This window comes from Corylus avellana, chromosome ca7 (genome assembly GCF_901000735.1).
Source record: "Corylus avellana chromosome ca7, CavTom2PMs-1.0".
In the NCBI taxonomy this organism is placed as follows: domain Eukaryota; kingdom Viridiplantae; phylum Streptophyta; class Magnoliopsida; order Fagales; family Betulaceae; genus Corylus; species Corylus avellana.
This window is the reverse complement of record NC_081547.1, coordinates 2,748,837-2,767,248: the sequence shown is the minus strand read 5'-3', so window position 1 is coordinate 2,767,248 and position 18,412 is coordinate 2,748,837. Positions and strand designations below refer to the sequence as shown.

The following is an 18,412-nucleotide window of genomic DNA, read 5'->3' as shown; positions in this document are numbered from 1 at the left end:
AAGTTCAAATTCAGGATCTCTATTCTAATACCATGTTTCTAATACCATGTTAAATCATTAAAGGGAAAAGCCCACATACTCCTCAAACTACAACCCAATTAATAATGTTCCTCAAAATTACCAAAAATTGTCAATGCCCCAAAAAACTTGTAGGAACAGGGGTGGCCAACCCTTTGGCCAAAAGGACCTTAGAATCTTCATGGATGAAGAATGGAAGAACATCAATTTACCTAGGAGACTCTCTTTTGGTGCTCATCAGAATTCATCTGAACCTAACATCCAGTTTGCTTCTCCAAGGCTGTCTTTTGCTTCGCAACATCAATCCCACTACGGCCTATGAGCCTTGAGACACCAGGGACACTCTCCAACGTGTGCACATAGCCTCTCTCCACTGCCATGAAGGTAACATTTTCTCTATCACACTTACACAAGATTTTCTATTCACTGGCTCTAAGAGCAGACCCCGTCTGGAAGCAACCAGACTGCACTGAAATCAGTTGCATAAGGGATAATTCTGATCAAGTTTGTGCCCTTTTGGCCTATGGAAGAATGCTATTCACCACACATAGTGACTGCAAAATTCGCAGATGGAACGTGTCCATCATAGAAAATTTTCGACCAAAGATCACAACCTTGCCTCAAAGAAATCCATTTGGCCAAGTTGTCTCAAACATCCTGTTAGGGCTAAAAATCCATTTTGGCCAAGGGATAGCTCACGCCATGTTCCAGCAGGGTTTTTCGGTTTTTTTTTCGTTAGTTTTTTTTTTTTAAGGAATTTTTAGAAATTTTTTTTATTAAGGGTTTTTTTCATTGGGGGGGACATTGATAATTTTTGGTAGTTTGGGAAAAACATTGTTGCAATCAAAAGTTTGGGGGGACTTTATCAATTGGGTGGTAGATTGAGGGAGAAATGTGGACTTTTCCCATCCTTAATTGTCTCAAAAGCTTAAATTGATAGGAAAGAGTGAATTTAATCATTTAACTAATGCTTTAACATCCCTAAAATATTATAAATTTGGGATAAATGCATTTTTAGTCTCTATGGTATGGGGTTTTGACAAATAGCTTCCTGAGTCTTAAAAAGTAAATGATCATTTTTTGTCTGCACAGAGACTAAAATAGGTTCAAAATGACTGTAAAAGAACTCACATCTTTCAGTTTCCCATCTTCGGATAGATCAATAACTTCATCTGCCTTGCTGTACACATACAATTTCTCCCTTATGATAGTCTTTGCAACATCTAACGTTCTGCAGCATTAACAAATAATGAGAATCATAAATAGTTTCACGCTAAAATCAGTCCAGAATAGGCTTTTACCTTTCATAATTTGGGAAGTAGCGAACAACTTTTGCCTGACCAAGAATCATTGGAGTGTGAGAGCCAAATCCAGCATTGAACTCTTCACTGAATTGAAGCGAATCCCATAGAACCAAAAAAACCAACACAAGTAATTATTTGAGTTTATTTCTCAATTATTCAACTAAAAAGCTAGATTTTATGATAAAAATTAAAGATCATCCAAACATTGGCAATCAAAATGGCTTTGATATCGAGCAACAATTATGATGTTTTGTCCAAGTAAAAACTGGCCCGACCATATTTTGACAATAAGTGCCTACATTTGCAATAAACCCAAATCTATTTCTGGGCAACTGAAAAAAAATGGAGTTGTTCTTAATATATATGTAATATTAAAGCTAAAAATGCAATTTTATATATATATATATATATATATATATATATATATATATATATATATATTTCCATATGCATCATTTATCTTCTGTACATATAACTCAAACAAATATGTCAGATCCTGGAGGTTAGAGTATCTGGATTTTGCATCCCGCATCCGGAATAAAAATTTCTGTCCAATCCAAGTTAATGAAAGTTGATAAGACAAAATATAACCGCCCAACAATAAGCATGAACAGTCAGCAAACATAGAGCTAGAAAGATTCAATGTGAACCTGCCAACATTAGGGTTATGATTAAGGTAGAGCGATGCTAAGCAAAGTGGACAAGGTCCCTAACAAGACTAGGTTTAATTCAAACAAGCCGTCGCCCAGCCAACATGAGCCAACTGACTAGCGATCCTTTTCTTCATAGATGTTGACAGTGTTAACAAATATTAAAGGTAACCGGTTGAAGGCTTGGTCGTCTCAGGTTGGTGCCTGTGCCTGAACATTCTTATTAATTCATCTTATAATACTCATTTGACATAATCTAGTTAATCTTAGGAAAGAACGCAGCTCTAGGGTTGCATCACCGTGTATTAAAGAATATATTAAAAATGTGATATTTTAATAAAATATTATAGCAGGCACAAAAGATACTGAACCAAATAACACAGATATATAGAGTAAAACAAACTTAGAACAAGAGAAATGTCTAAAAGCAACAAATGGATGCAGTAACTTATTTTACAGAAGGAAATAAATTAGCTTTCAAACAACAAAATTTAGAAATTTAGAAATTTCTAACACAACAAATGGGACCACAGTCAGACATTCTAGTCTACTTGGCATTAAGATGGAATACCTTAATTTGTTAATCCACACAACTGGGTCACAAGGTTCAGAAACCTGTCTCCATTTGACAGCCAATGAGTAAACATCTTGCCATCTCATCATAGAACGGCCAAATGATCTTTCTTCTGTAATCCCATATGAAGTCGATGGCTCTGAGAAACCGCTTGTACTACAACCAGCACCACCTCTATTCTGGCTGGCCATATTAATTCTTTCCCTTCTCCGGGCTCTCTTACCATTCTTTGATGTATTTTTATTAGAATGTTTCCATTCCACTTGCAAGGACCGCCAAGCTTTTGAAACCTTCTGTGCAATTTCAATAGCAGCCAATCCTGCCATGCGATGCTGATACATTATAAAATATGAACAACATTAATAGAACATACAAGGAGAACAGAGAAAATAAGTATTGGCATCCATATTGGATGAGTCAGGATGACTATGGATGACTAGTCAACAATTTAAAGAGCATGTGAGGAGATTCAGAGAAATGAAAACATGCAGAGTTGATTTCTAAAACTGAGTGAAAACACAGTTGATTGAAAAAGTTAAAACTAAATTAAACTAAAATATGAAGAAGAAAAAATGCTAAAATATTATTTCATAAAAACCATGTAGAATGAAGTCCACTTTAATAGGTTTAAATCGTAGTAAAAGTCAAAACTATTATAACATTTTCCCATGATGAAAACCGATACCAGCTCTATTAGTTTAAACAACTTGGATCAAATTGTAAAACACAATACTATTATGACATTTTCCCATTATGAAAACCGATACATGCTCCATTAGTTTAAACAACTTGGATCAAATTGTAAAACAAAGCCAAAGTCTGATTGAGAATGTTACATGTGCCCCATTTTATCTCCTGAACAAATATTTAAACTAGTCATAATCATATGAAAAAAAAAAAAAATTGATGTAGCTACAGAAAGTGTAATTCTTTTACTCAAGCAACCAAATAAAAAGATCATACAACCAAATAAAAAGATCATATCTGATTTTGCTTTTGTTCCCAGTATGACATATGGTAAAATCACAAAAGTCCATAAACAGTGCACGACCATCAGCTTCTACTGAACGTAGGCATTTAAGACTAACATAAACCAAAATAAAAGAAATAACAGTGTCATTTCACCTTCCCCCATAAAAAACAGTCATTTTTTTTAGCAAGGCAATAAATGTATGATAATAAGCCTTTAATGGATTAAAATAACATTTCACTAAATCGCCATGAAAATAGAAAGAATGTTAAGAAGAACAAGTAATGGAGATCAACTTCAAATTCATCATTGATATGAATCACCTGTCGCCTATTCGGTAAGAAGCCAGGACAATGATATTGGATTTTCCTACCAATGGAATCAGCAACCTGCAGAAGAGCAGCCTTCTGTTTTGTAACAGCAAAATCTTGCTTTCTCAGCTTACCCTTCTTCAATGATTCCCGCAAGGGAGGCTGCCTGAAAACCTTTTCACATACATTCTTGGGGTGCAACCTTTTGCACCAGTACTCCTGAAGATCCCATAAACAAATACGATAAACATGAATTTAGAAGAAAATTTTCAGATAAAATAAAAAGTGTGCAGCAGGAAGCAATTCTTTAATGCTTCTTGCATTGTTATCTGACTTGTAATATATACAAATAACAGAATCTCACCTTGCTGAATATATTAAACATTATAACAGTTAACCCAAGTCGATGCTGAAGCAATGGAAAAGCAATAAAAATGAATTGGTAAATTCCTACTAGCTGATAATTACATTAGGAAACATTTATTGTGTGTTCCTGGCCACAATATCTGATGCAAAGCCATCACATGCTCGTGGAAATTTTTACACCGTTTCTCTCAAGAAGAAATTGATGGATAGATTGAAAAATCTAGTAATATAGAATTATTCTGAAACAGATGTCATCATTGAAAGGCTATGTTTCAACTTTCACGCCATCTTCATTTGGCATGGATGTCTTCATTTCCTAAAGAAGATTAGCACAATGATGTGCTTAACCCACAAACAACCACATCTATACATATCATTAATGGTCACTCTTTGGGCACGCTAACCTCAAACAGTGAACAAAAGGAGGTTTATTTAGAAAAATGGATTGTTAAAAAAAAAAAAAAATTCAATATTATAATGACCAGCTTCAGAAGCTCTTAAGCTTCCTGAAGCAAGTGTCAGGAAAATTCTCTCTACCAATCCAATTCCCTGCAACATTAAAATGGAACACAAATTTGAAGCCAAAAGAAAAATCAGGACTTTCATCAAGACATTAAAACATATAACTTTTCCTTTTATTAATTTTGATAATTATAAACTTTTGGTATCATTAAATGAAACTCCATTATAATTAACATTGCATTCAATTATTCAAGGCATTTACAGCTTGTCATTAGTTAACACCTATAAGACTCCTTTTACATAGTTGATTTATCATAGGGACTTGAGATTGAACTATGATTTACTTATTTCATTTAGCCTAAAATAGAAGCTATAAACATAACACAGCTTCCACTTGTGTATTGTGTCCATGGCATTCTTATTTCCAACAGGTCTTTTTTTTTTTGACAAGTAATTTGCAACAGGTCATTACTGATTCAAACTACAAATATGTCAGCAAATAAGAAATTATAAAAGATTAGAACAATGCATTGCAATTAAGTGATTGAAAGCAAGTAGTAAGAGACACTTATCAAAAAAAAAGAAAAGGAAAGTAGTAAGAGACTACAACAGAAATGAAAATTATCAACAAGGAGAAGTATAATCTTCATAAACATATATTTACCTTAAAGAGTGCGTCAATATCTCCATCAATGTCAAACCAGCAAAACTCACTGTTGATTTTAGAGGCTGTATACAAAGCAATCTCTTTCTGCAAAAGAATAAACATGATACTTTTTACATCTCATCACAAAAACTAGGGTTGGAAATGCATACATACTTGCAAAACAAACCTGATAAAAGGCCAGGCATTGAAGCACAAATTTCTCCATCGAATCTAATTCCAAATCTAGCGCAGCATCATAGTCTTTGACCTATGACCATCAAATCAAAATTTAGTATTTTAAAGCAAAACAGCAAGAAATAGGCAACTTCATTTAAACTAAAATAAAATAAAGACTCTTCAATACCGCCTCTCTATATTCTCCAACTGCGTGGTAACAGGAAGCTCGTAAATACAAACACTCAATGTTATCATTCTCAATGCTCAAACCAGCTGATAAATCTTTGATTGCTTTCCTGTAATATTAAATCCAGGCATTTAACCACCAAAAACAAAGGTGAAATTGCTGATGAAGAAACAACCATAAAAAAGACTAAAAATAAAAGTACAAGCTAATGTTGACCCATCAGTTCTATTTTAAGCATAGTAGCAGACTATTATAAGCTTGTTCAGGCAATTCTAAAGTAAATTGGGCTTTTCCATCATTAAATTCAAAATACTATGAAAAATGGTTATCCCATTCCCGTTGATTATGGACGTAGGAGATTGAATAAAAGCTAAAAGGGATGCTATCAACCATGTAGGCATTCTAGCACCTAAATACCACCTTAAGTGGATTATTAAATTTTTTATTAGTTATTACATTTGTATTTTTCTCTTCTGCGACTTATGTTTTCCATTCATTCATTGCTGACAGGCTCTGTGTCTTAATACTTTGTTCCTCAAGAGAAGATGTCTCCACCTTATTTCTCTTCATCTTCCTCAGTTCATATCTCATTGAAGATATCAATAGAAAAATAGAACAAATAAAATTTCAAAACATGGACGCCGTAAAGCAGAAACAGAAAATCCACATTTTGGAAACGGCTAGATAAACACATGGCATGTGGCAAAGACCAGGTTTATCAAAAGAGATACAACACAAGGTAAGAGCTTGAAAGATTTTAGGCACTTTCTTGCAATCTAAGAGAGCTTGCCTCTTTCTTTAAATTCAGTCAGGTTGTCAACGGGAAGAAGTTTAGGATCTTAATGCTAGATGCTGAGACGGACAAACAATAAAAATAAAATAAATTTAAAAATAAAAAATTTAAAAAAAAAAAGCTGCAAGGAAAAATAAAAAGTAAATAAGAAAAAAGGGTAAACTATAAGGATCACCCATGCAATTTTAGTGTATGCTTGCGAAACATGGTAAGAAATCCTGTTCTCATTCTACATTCACCATGAGATAATGGAACTAAGATTGTAGCCCAGGTCTTCATAACCAGAAGTCTACCAAAGGTTGTTCCCCTTTGAGGGTTAACCACCTGAATAAACTTCAGAAGAAAAGAGAAGGGGGAGACTGGGTTCCAAACTAAAATAAATATTCCCAATCCCTCCTCTTTAGAAATTTCTGCAAGCTATTCCCATTCTGCACTCAATGGATGCCATCAGAGTGATTGGCTTCTGTAATTAAAGCCATTGTCAAACAATTTCCAAAATTTTAAACCCCAAAGGCCTCATTTACACCTATATCTTCGAACACAACAAAAAACCCAAAAAATTATAAGAAAATAATGCTTGCAATAGCTGAACTTACAAGAGATATTCGGAATAGGGAATTATTGTGTATATTGTTCACTAGAAGTACAAATTTAATGGGTGAAACTAGAGTGGGTTAATGATGTCCAGGCCTAAGATGTGGAAAGTCAAGATGGATCAATGGCCATAGGGGAAAAAAATCAAATGCATTTGAAAGAAGGAACGAGTAGTGTCAATAAGGCAAGCACATGATGTTAGATGGTTTCAACATAATCAAACTAAAACTTTCGTTTACGTATCAAAAAAAAAAAAAAACATTATCAAACAAACAAATGCACCTATATGAATGAACACCATGATTTAAGAGAAAGGAGTAGACAAGGTGAAAAACACACCCAAAAAAAAAAGAAAAAAAGGTAGTTGTGGGGTAGGGGTGGTCTCCACAAAATTTGGACTCCTTGACTCTTTAAAGAGCTGAAAATGGCAACGATGCTCAAGCTCTCTTCAAGTATCAATGATGAGTACATAAGATCATGCTCTTTAATGAATAAATAATACTAACATTATATCAATAATGAAAACCTTTTAGATTCTCAAAAATGTGATAGAACATACCTGTGCTCTCCCATGCCGTGGAGCAGTAGCCCACGCAAATGATAGGCTCTGGCAAACCTATTCAATGAGGTATTAAGACTATCAAGTATGTCTAAAGTATACAGGACAGAAATGAGCATCTTAGTCAAAATCAGGCATCAGAAAAATTCAGCGTTTTAGAAATTTACAGCATAAGTGGCATCTTAAAGGTAAACAATGCTTACCTTCCATCGATTTGTAGAATTTCCTGAAGGCATTCCAAAGCCTTTGTTGGGTTTGCCAAATCTTGAAAGAGCTACAACAAACCACACATCCACAACCACAAAACTTGTTAGCTGCTTGCCTCATGAAATCCAAATATGCAGAACCTACTTGATGCATATGAGGGATGCAACATAGAACAAGAGAAGCACAAAAGGAGCAACTAGAAGGATACATTAGCGCTTATGAAGGAAAATAATTCCGCAGTCAAAAAGGAATTATTAGATTACAGAGAGAGATTTGCACCCATTATAAATTCCATGACAGGCTTCTTTTACTTGTAAATGAAACCACTGGACATATGCATAGATGATACTTAGATGCGAAGACTTTTTTTTTTGTTGAAGCATAAATAGATAGAGGTCCACAAGATAATCTCACAGGGTAAAACAGAGTAATTGCTCATGGATACCTGGGTTAGATGAGCCCAAGCCTCAAGGAAATTCCGATCCAGTTCAATTGATTTCATATGTGCCTCCTCAGCCTTTCTATATTCACCAATTGAAGATAATGCCAAACCCTATGAAAGCCAATATTTGCTCAGTCAACAGTAAAAAATATATATTTTCCAAGGTAAAAGTGCATGACCTTCTACTAGACAATAACAGCAAGGCTTAGATGTTGAATACTCACCAAATATGTGTATGCAGAAGTATTATTCTTGTCGAGCTTCACACATGTAGACAGGTCCTCGACAGCAGCATAGAAATCCTTAAACTTAAAACTAACAATTCCTGCAAATAAAAGTAACCACTTGATCACTTGTATGCCACAGAACTGCCATTTCCTTTTTGAAAAAAGGTATTATGCCCAAGGTTTTTTTTTTTCATATAAAAAGGTGACAATGCTGAAGTCTCGGTATCTTCTAATGACACCTTTTTATTTTATAATTCTATAGAAAACAACTACCATAGGAATTATTAAATGTCTCAACTTTTATAGTTAACTATACTATCAAGCTAGATAGACATCTGTCTCTGAAAGTTGAACCATGAGTAACTATTAGAAGATGTAGCCAAGTGTCAGCAGCAAGTGATTTCAATATAATCTCTGACATAAAATGGAAAGAGTTGGGCCTAAGCAAGTTACCCCTTTCATGTAAGATATCTGCTGAGTTTGGTTCAAACTCTAATGCTTTTGTCAAGTCTTCAATAGCCTGGTATCAAGAGGGAATAAAATGTTGTGTATATATGGATCAGTATTTCTACAAATGCAAATCCTATGAATTTTGGGTTACTCAACATATAAGTAATTTGAACCATGTAATAGCAGCCTCTAAAATTTCAAATATAAATAAATCGATTGTTCTGTTACAAAAGGAGTATACTGTGTATTGCAAACCTCTTAGCCAGTTGTCCAGGGCATCATTTTTGCCCAAGAAATTATTTATTTATGAAAGCTAATATGCTATGCATAGGCAGAGAATCCAAGCCCTCTATCCATAGATGAGTAAGTCAGTCATATCTAGGAAACCTTAATAAGCATGATTGATCACATGAACATTCATAAAACAAAGATCAGCATGTATAGAAAAAGACAGTAAACAAAGGTTCCATGCCACACTTACCTCAGCAGATTCCCCTAATGCAGCTCGAGCTTGCCCTCTGCGCTTCCATGCCTCACCAGCAGATGGATTTGATTGTATAGCCTAAGATATAAATCATAAAAATTACTTATATATAGGTGTCACAACAATATTTGTTCAACAACATTCAGATATTAATTATTCAAATACCTTCGTAAAATCACCAATAGCAGCTTCTAGTTCTCGTAAGAATGCATTTGCTGTTCCTCTTCCTATTAGTGCCTCAGGATAAGTAGAATCCTCCTTCAGTATCTGGGAAATGCTTATAAAACTTATTAGTCCTATTATTCTAGCTCTCGTAGGAAGTCCAAAGACAATCATCAGATTAACTCACAAGGTCCACGTTTTACCTGGTCAAAGATTGAAATGGCAGAAGCATATTTCCCTTCATTAACCTGAAAAAAGAGAGATTATAATATTTAACAGAAGGCATGCCTTTAAACAGTTAGAATACAGTACAAATACTAACCGCAATGAAATTTCTTCTTCTTTTTTTTTAAATTCTGTTCTAAGACATGGTGATAAAAATTACCTGTGCTATACCCCTCGATAGTCGAAAATCTACACTTATTGACTTGGTCTTTGAAATCCTAGCAACACAGAACTTTTTATTTCTCTTGGCTTCCTCAGTTATTTCATTATGTATGTCAGATTTGTCACTCAACTTGCTGTGAGTTTCAGTTGTACTGCTTGAGCTGTCGCAATTCATAGATAATTTACTGCATGGCTCAGATGTATCGCTTAAGTCGCTAAACGAATCAGACTCATAACTCAATTTATCGACAATATCATGATTCCCATTCATTTGGCTCTCAAAATTTGTATTCTCCTGGGATTTATCACTAAATCCATTGCACAGGTCAAGATTATCACTAGACTTGCTATGAATCTCGGATTCATCCTTTGAGTCGCTGCATAATTTAGATTCATCACCCAATTCATTGTTACTCGCATAAGTTTCACTTGAGTTACCATTCGTATGAGGTCCTGAGCCAGATAAAGACATAGATGACCTATATTCCATCACATTGTTTTCATGTGTAGTACTTCTTTCTTGTTTTGTAATCCTCACAAGCTCTTCCAGTTCTAACAATTGCTTCAGATCTGCAGTCTGATGCACAGCATGTTCATACCCTTTCTCCCAAACCAAAAGAGCATCCTCTTTCCTTCCCAAAGCAGAAAATGCACAACCTAGAATTAAAAACAAATTAAAATAAAATAAAACCTAGACTCAGCGCACAATACAATACATGAATCCCAAAGACTAATGCATTTTGCACCTTGAGTACAAGAACAAAGCAAAACAACAAGAAAGAAATACAAAGAAACCAAATAGAGAAAATGCATTTTTCACTATAGTTGCAAATAAATGAGCCAATTTTTTCATCAAATAATAATTAAAAGCACCAACTAAGGGCGCATTCAAGAGACCATAAACAGAATACATTTTCAACATGCTTATCACAGTAAAAATTTCTTTACTTGCATGGAGCATGAGTATAAAATGCAAAAGAATAGTTCTGTAGCAAAGGGAGTCCTAAGAAGATCATATTTATAATTTAAGCAGGCTAGAAGCATTTTTTGTGACTGTAGGCAAATTCATCATTACTTTAATGTTTTACATTGCTTCATAATCAGGTACAAGCCTTAAATTTAAAACTTCCAAAGAACAAATATTATTTATTCATTTCATTAAACCCTAACATTTCTCACCTAGCACTGCATCAATTATTCGCATACGTATTCACATTTAGCACAAAGTGCGTACTAAAATTTTCATTAGGCTAAGAATTGAGGTCTGACTGATAATATTTAATTGGAATTGTCTAAAATGAGCGAAATCAGATCAGATGTTCATTGGAGAATTTGAGCGAAGAAAGACCTTTGAGGATGTAAGCTTGAAGAAGCGTGGGGTCGAGCTGAAGCGCCTTGTCACAGTCCTTAATCACGTGCTTGTGGAGCTCCAATTGGCTGTAACAGAAGGCTCTATTGCTGAAACCAACATTCATAGTTACAAATCAGAATCAGTCACCAAATCCTCTTCTATGAAAGCTAACCAATCAATCATGGAAATTTGAAGACAATATCAGTGGGTACTCGGAATCGAGAGAAGTGCGTGTGTACGGACCAGATGTCTTGGATGGCGCAAGACTGGGAGAGGAGCGAGTCAAGGACTCGGATGGCCTTGGACCAGTCCCGAGAGCTGCAGAGCTTGGCCAGCTCAACTCGCTCCGAGATAGCCGAGGCCATGAGTTGACACGGACGAGTTAAGTCGCGCGGATCCGCAAAGGCACAGCTGTGTGGTCTCTCCTTGGGTTCCTTTCTTCGTTCCAACGGCTTCAAAGCGAGAGAAAGAGACTGAAAAAGGAAAGGGTTTGGAATGAGGGAGAGGGGTAAAATTGGAAAATGTGTGGAAAATATAATTGAAGAGTTGGAAAATTGGGGAAATGGGGAATGGGGAGGACGGAGTAGAGGGTGTGGTGGATATGCGATGTTGTGCGTGCGAATTACACGTGTCGTGGAGCTTCAGATTCATTGGTTGTACGCTTCGTTTGGTCCGTTGAGGGCCTCATTTTTTAAATTTTGTCCACGAACAGGTCACCGCCGGACGGTCTCCATGGGACTCGCCTAGAAAGCGCGCAATGTTCTGTCGCGTGTTCGTTACTTCGATGTCCTCTTCGTACGAACAGCACCGCTCGGCCGTTATGACTCTTTTTCTTTTCCTGATAATTCCTGCCTCTTGTTCTTTTAAATGGAGGGAACAAAAAAAATAAAATCTTCTATGAATCTCTTTCAAGCTAAGCTTTGTAAATCTAGTAAAGTTCAGTCTCTATGTCTATGCCATATCTAGGGGGTGTACATCCAAGAAAAAATTAGATGTGGCATAAAAAATAAAAAATTAGATATATATTTAAAAATTAATTTTTATCTCCCAATAAGTTTTTAAAAAAATTTTGCCACTTCCAAATTAAACATTTTAGTTCTGCTCCGCAACTACTAACTACTTTGGTAGGCAGTTATATAAAACCGATAACCGTTTAATGCCGAGCGATTAGCGATTTTATGGGTAAAAAAACGGTTAATAACTGCTAACCGCCTACCCTTATATATAATAATATAAGTATATATTTTATATTTTATATTAAAAATATAACATTAAAACCGCGTTGTTTTGGTGTTAAACTTCAAATCGTCTCGTTTTAAATACGAGTTATGGATAGGTTTTATTATATTTATTATTTTTAGGAACATTTTGATCCAGAAATATTTAAAATAAGCTAAAAAAACAGGCATAAAAATGCCCAAAACACCTCAAAAGACCCAAAAGCCCATATTATAAAAAAAAATAATTAAAAAAAAAAAGGGTTATAAAACTGCTGCTAGTTATAAAATAACTACTAACCGACTAAATAGAGCGGTTACAGTTATTAAAATTCAAAACCCGCCTTGCTTGTAGACCCTTCAGGCCCATATCTACGCTTCAAGAAATTAATTTATAGAAATTTTGTCGATTTTCTTTTCATGAGATGCTAATAAAAAAATTCAAAAATAGATTTCATATATACTATCTAACATATTGATAATAAGTTATATTTTCTGATTTTTTTCACGTCATCATCAGAAACATGATAGAATTCGCTCTAAATTTCATAGATGAGACACGGTGGTATATAAGATGATCTAAAAACATCATGATAATATGATATAAACCATAATGAGGTTTGGGAATGTGAATTATTTCTTAGAGAATGGGGTGGGGATTCTTTTTTTTTTTTTTTGTGAAAATAGGGCATATAATTTTGAATCAAAACTGTTCAACGTTAGTGTGAATAAGATATACTACAAGACTCCTCCTGAAAAAACAAATTAGAATTACAATAAAATTATGGAAATAATTTGCATAATTACGAATCAAAACTATTAACAGTTAGCATGAATAGCGTTGTTAAATGAGATTCTTCCTCACCATGCAAGCAAAGGAGATCTGGTAAAATTCTCTTTCTGAAAAAGAAAAAGGCCAAAAAAGAAGTCGATCTAAAGATTATTACGGTGGGAGAGGGATATTTAATTGAAATTTAGATTGGGTAGAACTTTAAACACAGTAGGAACACAACAGTACTGGAAACTGCTTTATCCAAGTCGCGGAGTAACAAGAGGAGCACACAAATCACACTACAACTCTGCAATGCCGTAACGAATGTGCTTGAGAAGCACGGGAATCAAGATATCTGGCGAGCTCAGCTGTGGCAGATGACCTTCCGTGGCTACGACTTCCACGATTGACTCACCGCCGAGATTCTGATGCAAATACTCTGACACTGCTACCGGCACAGCCAAGTCCTTCATACCTTGTATTATGTGGCAAGGCAAGGTGACGAGGCCTAGAATGTGTCTCGTGTCGCCCAGGAATATGGTTTGGGCCAAGGACAAGGTTATGTCCGGTCTCATGTTAAACAAGGTCCGGCAGAATTCTTGGACCGCCATAGAGTCCATGTTACCGCCCACAATTAGCGGGGCGAACCCGGAACACTATGCCTTGTAATTTGACTGCACCGCTTCGAATATCTGGTCTAGGTCTTCTCGCTCGAATCCTCCATAATTCACATCATTCAATAACCTATAAAGTTTTTTTTTTATTGAAAATAAATAAATAAATAAATAACGAAATTTAATTATAATTTAACATTGCTATAACCCGACTATAACAGAAAATGGAAAATAAAACACAAGCAGATGTAACAATAACTAAATAACAAAGCATATATATTAACATAAACTAAACAAACAATTGACATGGTTGGAAGAGACACGAAGAGTTATGAAAATTTTATTTTTCCTAACCTAACTAAAACAAGAAGTTCTTGGACTCTAAACTAAGATTTATGAAACTAAAATTCTCAAATTAAATTACAACACATAAGATAGAAGCACTCATAAACTCAAGGTTGATAAACAACAACATACACAATCATGGAATATAAGCAACGGCAAGGAATATAATTAAACCAATAATTAATGAAAATAAGAGGTGAATTGATTGAGAGAATATTCGAAATCAAGACCTTTTGGCTCTAAGCCGCTGATACTATGTTACATCACCACTTATCTCAAAAGTATAAACTAAATGAAAAATAAATATTTAATCATTTAATTAATATTCTAATATTCTAATATTATATATTTTTAAAATTTGTTGTAAGGGTATTTTTTTTCATTTTTGGTAAAACAAAAAAGAATATTGTAATTACAATTTTCTGATAGTTTGAGAGGTTCGAACATTGCTTCAATTAAAAGTTTTGAAAGATCATTGCAAATTGCCTCGTAATTTGAAAAGGTATATATACTTTTCTCTCAATTGTTTGGTAAACTTTTTGAGAGCATGTGTTAGTGTTTATAACAAAACAAAATTTCATATAAATGTTTTTTTAAAAAAAAAAAGATTGCCACACGGCCCAACCACCTCCTCTCATTCGTTGGGTGTGACCGCACACAACCAACCCTTGTCCTGACAGGAGTGACAACGCACAACCACCTATCTGTCTTTGTGGAGGTAGCCGCTCCCTTCTTGGCAGCTAAGTATGGCTTGGCCACATGTAGCCACCAAGATGATCGTACAACCACCTATTTATTTTTGTTGGTAATTCTTTAATAAGTAACAATTCATCCTCTATATATCTAAAAAAAAATTAAACATGTTACTTTCACAAAATATTGTTAATATATATAGTTTTGTTATTTGCTGTTTGAAAAGTGTTTTGCCTAATAACTAGTTAAGAAAGTGTGTTTTGTGTTTGTTCACACAATGTGCCGGCCACCTGTTAAGGCTGTACAGAAGTTGCATAAAAATTCCTCCTTTATTTCTCCAAAATTAACTTATCTTCCTTTTCTTATCTTTTTTTTTTTTCTTTTTTTTTTACAAAATTTTCCCTACTTATATATCTATTTCTCGGGATTCATGCCCCGGTCACACCGAAGCTCAACACATGTCGCGTGGGGATCCGAAGCTAAGCGAGCGGGTAAGGTCCACCAGGCTTTCATACAACCATGATGACTTTTCAAGGTACGGTGAAAATTTGATAGGACGTGAACATGAACGAATCCGTCTAACATTACATCTTATACTTTGATTGGATGTATACTTTCTCTTTTATTGAGGCCAGTAGAACTTCGCTTTGACGAACTCGCCTTATGACGACGATGTTGGACTTGAGTCGAGCTCCACTCACAAGTCGCCCGAACAATGCGGGTAGCCTACGAACTTGGACCTTGATTGTTGAGATTGAACGTCGGCATTCTACCGCCAAAGGCCATCATGACCCTAGATGACAACAGCCTGTTCCACCTAAGGCATTCGGGCTGCTGGGCCAATTTGCGTGCTGGTAGGACTTGCGAGCCGCAGATGTCTTGGGCCTTGCGGATGGTCTGGACTCTTTGTGGCATGGGCTGCTCAGGTTCAGCGGCTTCTTAAATATTGGCCGAACCTTGGTCCAACAGTGTTTAAAAAGAAAAAATATTTGAACGAAATAGCCTTAATTATTGTATATAAATAAAATAAAATTCATGGTAGAACATCAATATCCGCTGTAGCATCAATTAGAAAACCAGAAGTGGTCTTTATTACTGAGTGCGGATTATTCGTGTTCGATTCCCGGCAGGCGGCAGCGGAATTTTTTATTCCTACCGAAACATATGCTACATGATGCGCGCGAAATGATTTCAACCCGAAGCGAACCTATAATCTACGAAATTAATCCGTTTCCTGCGTCTACTTTAGAAAATACAGGTCAAAATTATATTACTAGGGTCAACTCCTTCCTGATTTACACTATGTAGAAATATTCATTTAGTCTATACAAGTAAGAATGACACTTTTTTCTTTTTTTTCTTTTTTTAAATATAATTGTTTTTCAATTCATTTAATATTATTAAAAAAATACGTATCTATTTTATGGATTAAATCAAAGGAAATTTTCAAACTCAGTACGAAAGAAACGAACACTCGCTGTTTATTTATCATATATGGTATTTAAGGATGTACGCGCGCACCTTGGACTTGGGGAGATCATGACAATCTTGGAGAAAAGATCAGGGCGTGCGATGGAGGCGATCGAACCCACCATGGCCGAGACTGAGTGGCCAACAAAGATGCAGGAATCAACTTGAAGCTCTTCTAAAATGGCAAGCAAATCGTACGCAAACCCCTCGAGCGTCGAATAGCGTTCGAAATCGAAGTACTCTGGGTTTGTCGTACCGGCGCCCATATTATCGTAGAGGATGACACGATATTCATCAATGAGGTGAGGTACAAGGTGCTTCCACACCGACTGATCTGTCCCAAACCCATGCCCGAGAACTACTTTTTGCTCGCCTGATCCTAAAACCCTCACGTTGTGAGCTTCTTCCACTATCCCCATTTTCGATATATCTTTAATTTTATTTCTTTTCAAATTTCTGCTTTCTATATGATGTTTACGATGTTCAGTGATTTGGATTTTATAGAGGTGTTGAGTAGGGGACTAAAAGAGCACGGATCTTTGACGATTAGATATAGTTAGGAAGTTTTTCTTAACAACTGAGCTGTATAAAGGGCAAAAAACAGAGCTGAAGCGACGTGTCATTCTAGTGGAACATTTTTCCTGTCGTGTCATTTTCATTGGAGCATTTCCAGTCCCAGCCGTTAGTAAACTAGCTAACTGACACTTGTAAGAGCCTAGTTATAGCTTATTCATAGCCCCTTTTCTTCTTTTATGTTTAAGAAAAATCACAAAAAAATCACCCACATCCAGAAATATGATCTTCTCCATTTATAATTGACCGAAGAATATTCATTTTATGGCTAAAATTTCTTCTTAAAAATCTTAAAGTTATAAATAAGATACATGTTCTACTATAAAAAAATAATAAAAATAATATTTCATATTAAAAAAATTAATAAGAAAATAAGAAGTGATTGGCTACCATATTTTGGCCATAAGGGGTGGCCGGACCACCCCATGGCCCTTAGGGGTGGTCTGGCCGGCCATCCCCTAAACCCAAATTAAAAAAAAAAAATTGTTTGGCCTCTTGGAGGTGGTCTAAACGATATATATATATATATTTTAGATCTGGCCCTCCCCCTAGGGCCATGGCCCATGGGTGGCTTCGGCCATCCCAAACCGAGCCTCAGCCCCAACTGGGGTGGTATGGGGGTAGCCAAGCACTCTTTAATTTTTTATAAATTTTTATAATTTTATTTTATAATCATTTTTTTAAAATGTATAATATTTTTTTGTTTTTTTTATTAATGTGCCAAATGTTCTATTTATAGAGATCCTGATCATTATTTAAATATTCTCCGGTCCAAAATAGACCAAAAAAGATCTATTCCCCACATAAAAAGCTCTAAATTTAACCAACATTAAAGTGTTTCTCACTACTAAATGCCCAAATGCAATATGTTAATCCTAAAATAACACAACCTCTATCCTCTCTCCACTCACCTCTAGAGGTGTAAACGAGCCGAGCTTGAGCGAGCTTCCCTTGTTCAAGCTTGGCTCGTTTAAATATTACTCGAGCTCAAGGGCGAGCCAAAAAAATCGAGCTCGAGCCAATAATAAGTCGAGCCGAGCCAGCTCGCGAGCTGGCTCTTATATTTAATGTTTTTGTTTTAAATTTTTTTTTTAACTTCAAGTACTCTTAAATGGCTTAAGAAATTAGTTTACATATGAGTATTTGCTTAGCCTGGTTAGTCGAGTATGGAGCCTGAGTCAATACAGCAAGGCATTTGGTTTTAAAGAGAGAGGATATGCATCATTTTATAGATAAGTAAACTTGGAGATTGATGTTTTCTTCATAATGTGGGACAAGTTAACAGGTTGCATTTAGACTGCATTGGGACAACGCCCCCTACAAAAAAATATTTTTTTAACGTCTCTCTCTCAATCCCCCTCACCAGTCACAACGGATCTTCCACCTGAACTCTCATTTCCCACTCTC

General features: G+C 35.4%; 3 protein-coding genes across 4 annotated transcripts in view; all 3 read right to left on the bottom strand.

Annotated features, from left to right (window-relative positions):
• Positions 1 to 12,033, bottom strand: part of LOC132186342 (suppressor of RPS4-RLD 1) — an 18,274-nt gene extending 6,241 nt beyond the window's left edge. Inside the window, exons 1-18 of the mRNA XM_059600269.1 lie at positions 11,565 to 12,033; positions 11,319 to 11,428; positions 9,969 to 10,627; positions 9,787 to 9,831; positions 9,587 to 9,688; positions 9,419 to 9,499; positions 8,941 to 9,007; positions 8,485 to 8,585; positions 8,264 to 8,371; positions 7,815 to 7,885; positions 7,612 to 7,668; positions 5,666 to 5,774; positions 5,489 to 5,569; positions 5,320 to 5,406; positions 3,840 to 4,046; positions 2,544 to 2,878; positions 1,320 to 1,406; positions 1,150 to 1,249 (exon numbers count right to left, since the gene is read on the bottom strand). Of these exons, the coding sequence (XP_059456252.1) occupies positions 1,150 to 1,249; positions 1,320 to 1,406; positions 2,544 to 2,878; positions 3,840 to 4,046; positions 5,320 to 5,406; positions 5,489 to 5,569; positions 5,666 to 5,774; positions 7,612 to 7,668; positions 7,815 to 7,885; positions 8,264 to 8,371; positions 8,485 to 8,585; positions 8,941 to 9,007; positions 9,419 to 9,499; positions 9,587 to 9,688; positions 9,787 to 9,831; positions 9,969 to 10,627; positions 11,319 to 11,428; positions 11,565 to 11,686 (2,529 nt within the window). The 5' untranslated portion in view covers positions 11,687 to 12,033. The remainder of the gene's footprint in view (positions 1 to 1,149; positions 1,250 to 1,319; positions 1,407 to 2,543; positions 2,879 to 3,839; positions 4,047 to 5,319; positions 5,407 to 5,488; positions 5,570 to 5,665; positions 5,775 to 7,611; positions 7,669 to 7,814; positions 7,886 to 8,263; positions 8,372 to 8,484; positions 8,586 to 8,940; positions 9,008 to 9,418; positions 9,500 to 9,586; positions 9,689 to 9,786; positions 9,832 to 9,968; positions 10,628 to 11,318; positions 11,429 to 11,564) is intronic.
• A 1,397-nt stretch (positions 12,034 to 13,430) lies between these two features.
• LOC132188246 (probable esterase KAI2) lies at positions 13,431 to 16,905 on the bottom strand. Of its 2 annotated transcripts, none has more exons than XM_059602664.1 (2): positions 16,484 to 16,905; positions 13,431 to 14,054 (listed from the first exon to the last, which is right to left on the bottom strand). In XM_059602664.1, the coding sequence occupies exons 1-2, from the start codon at positions 16,849 to 16,851 to the stop codon at positions 13,967 to 13,969; spliced, it is 456 nt and encodes a 151-aa protein (XP_059458647.1). In that variant the 5' UTR covers positions 16,852 to 16,905; the 3' UTR covers positions 13,431 to 13,966. The 2 variants fall into 2 exon arrangements, with proteins under 2 accessions (XP_059458647.1, XP_059458646.1); XM_059602663.1 differs by lacking the exon at positions 13,431 to 14,054 and adding an exon at positions 15,293 to 15,880.
• Positions 13,610 to 13,930, bottom strand: LOC132186521 (probable esterase D14L). The gene has a single exon (XM_059600500.1). The coding sequence runs from the start codon at positions 13,928 to 13,930 to the stop codon at positions 13,610 to 13,612; it is 321 nt and encodes a 106-aa protein (XP_059456483.1).
• Positions 16,906 to 18,412: the final 1,507 nt, after the last annotated feature.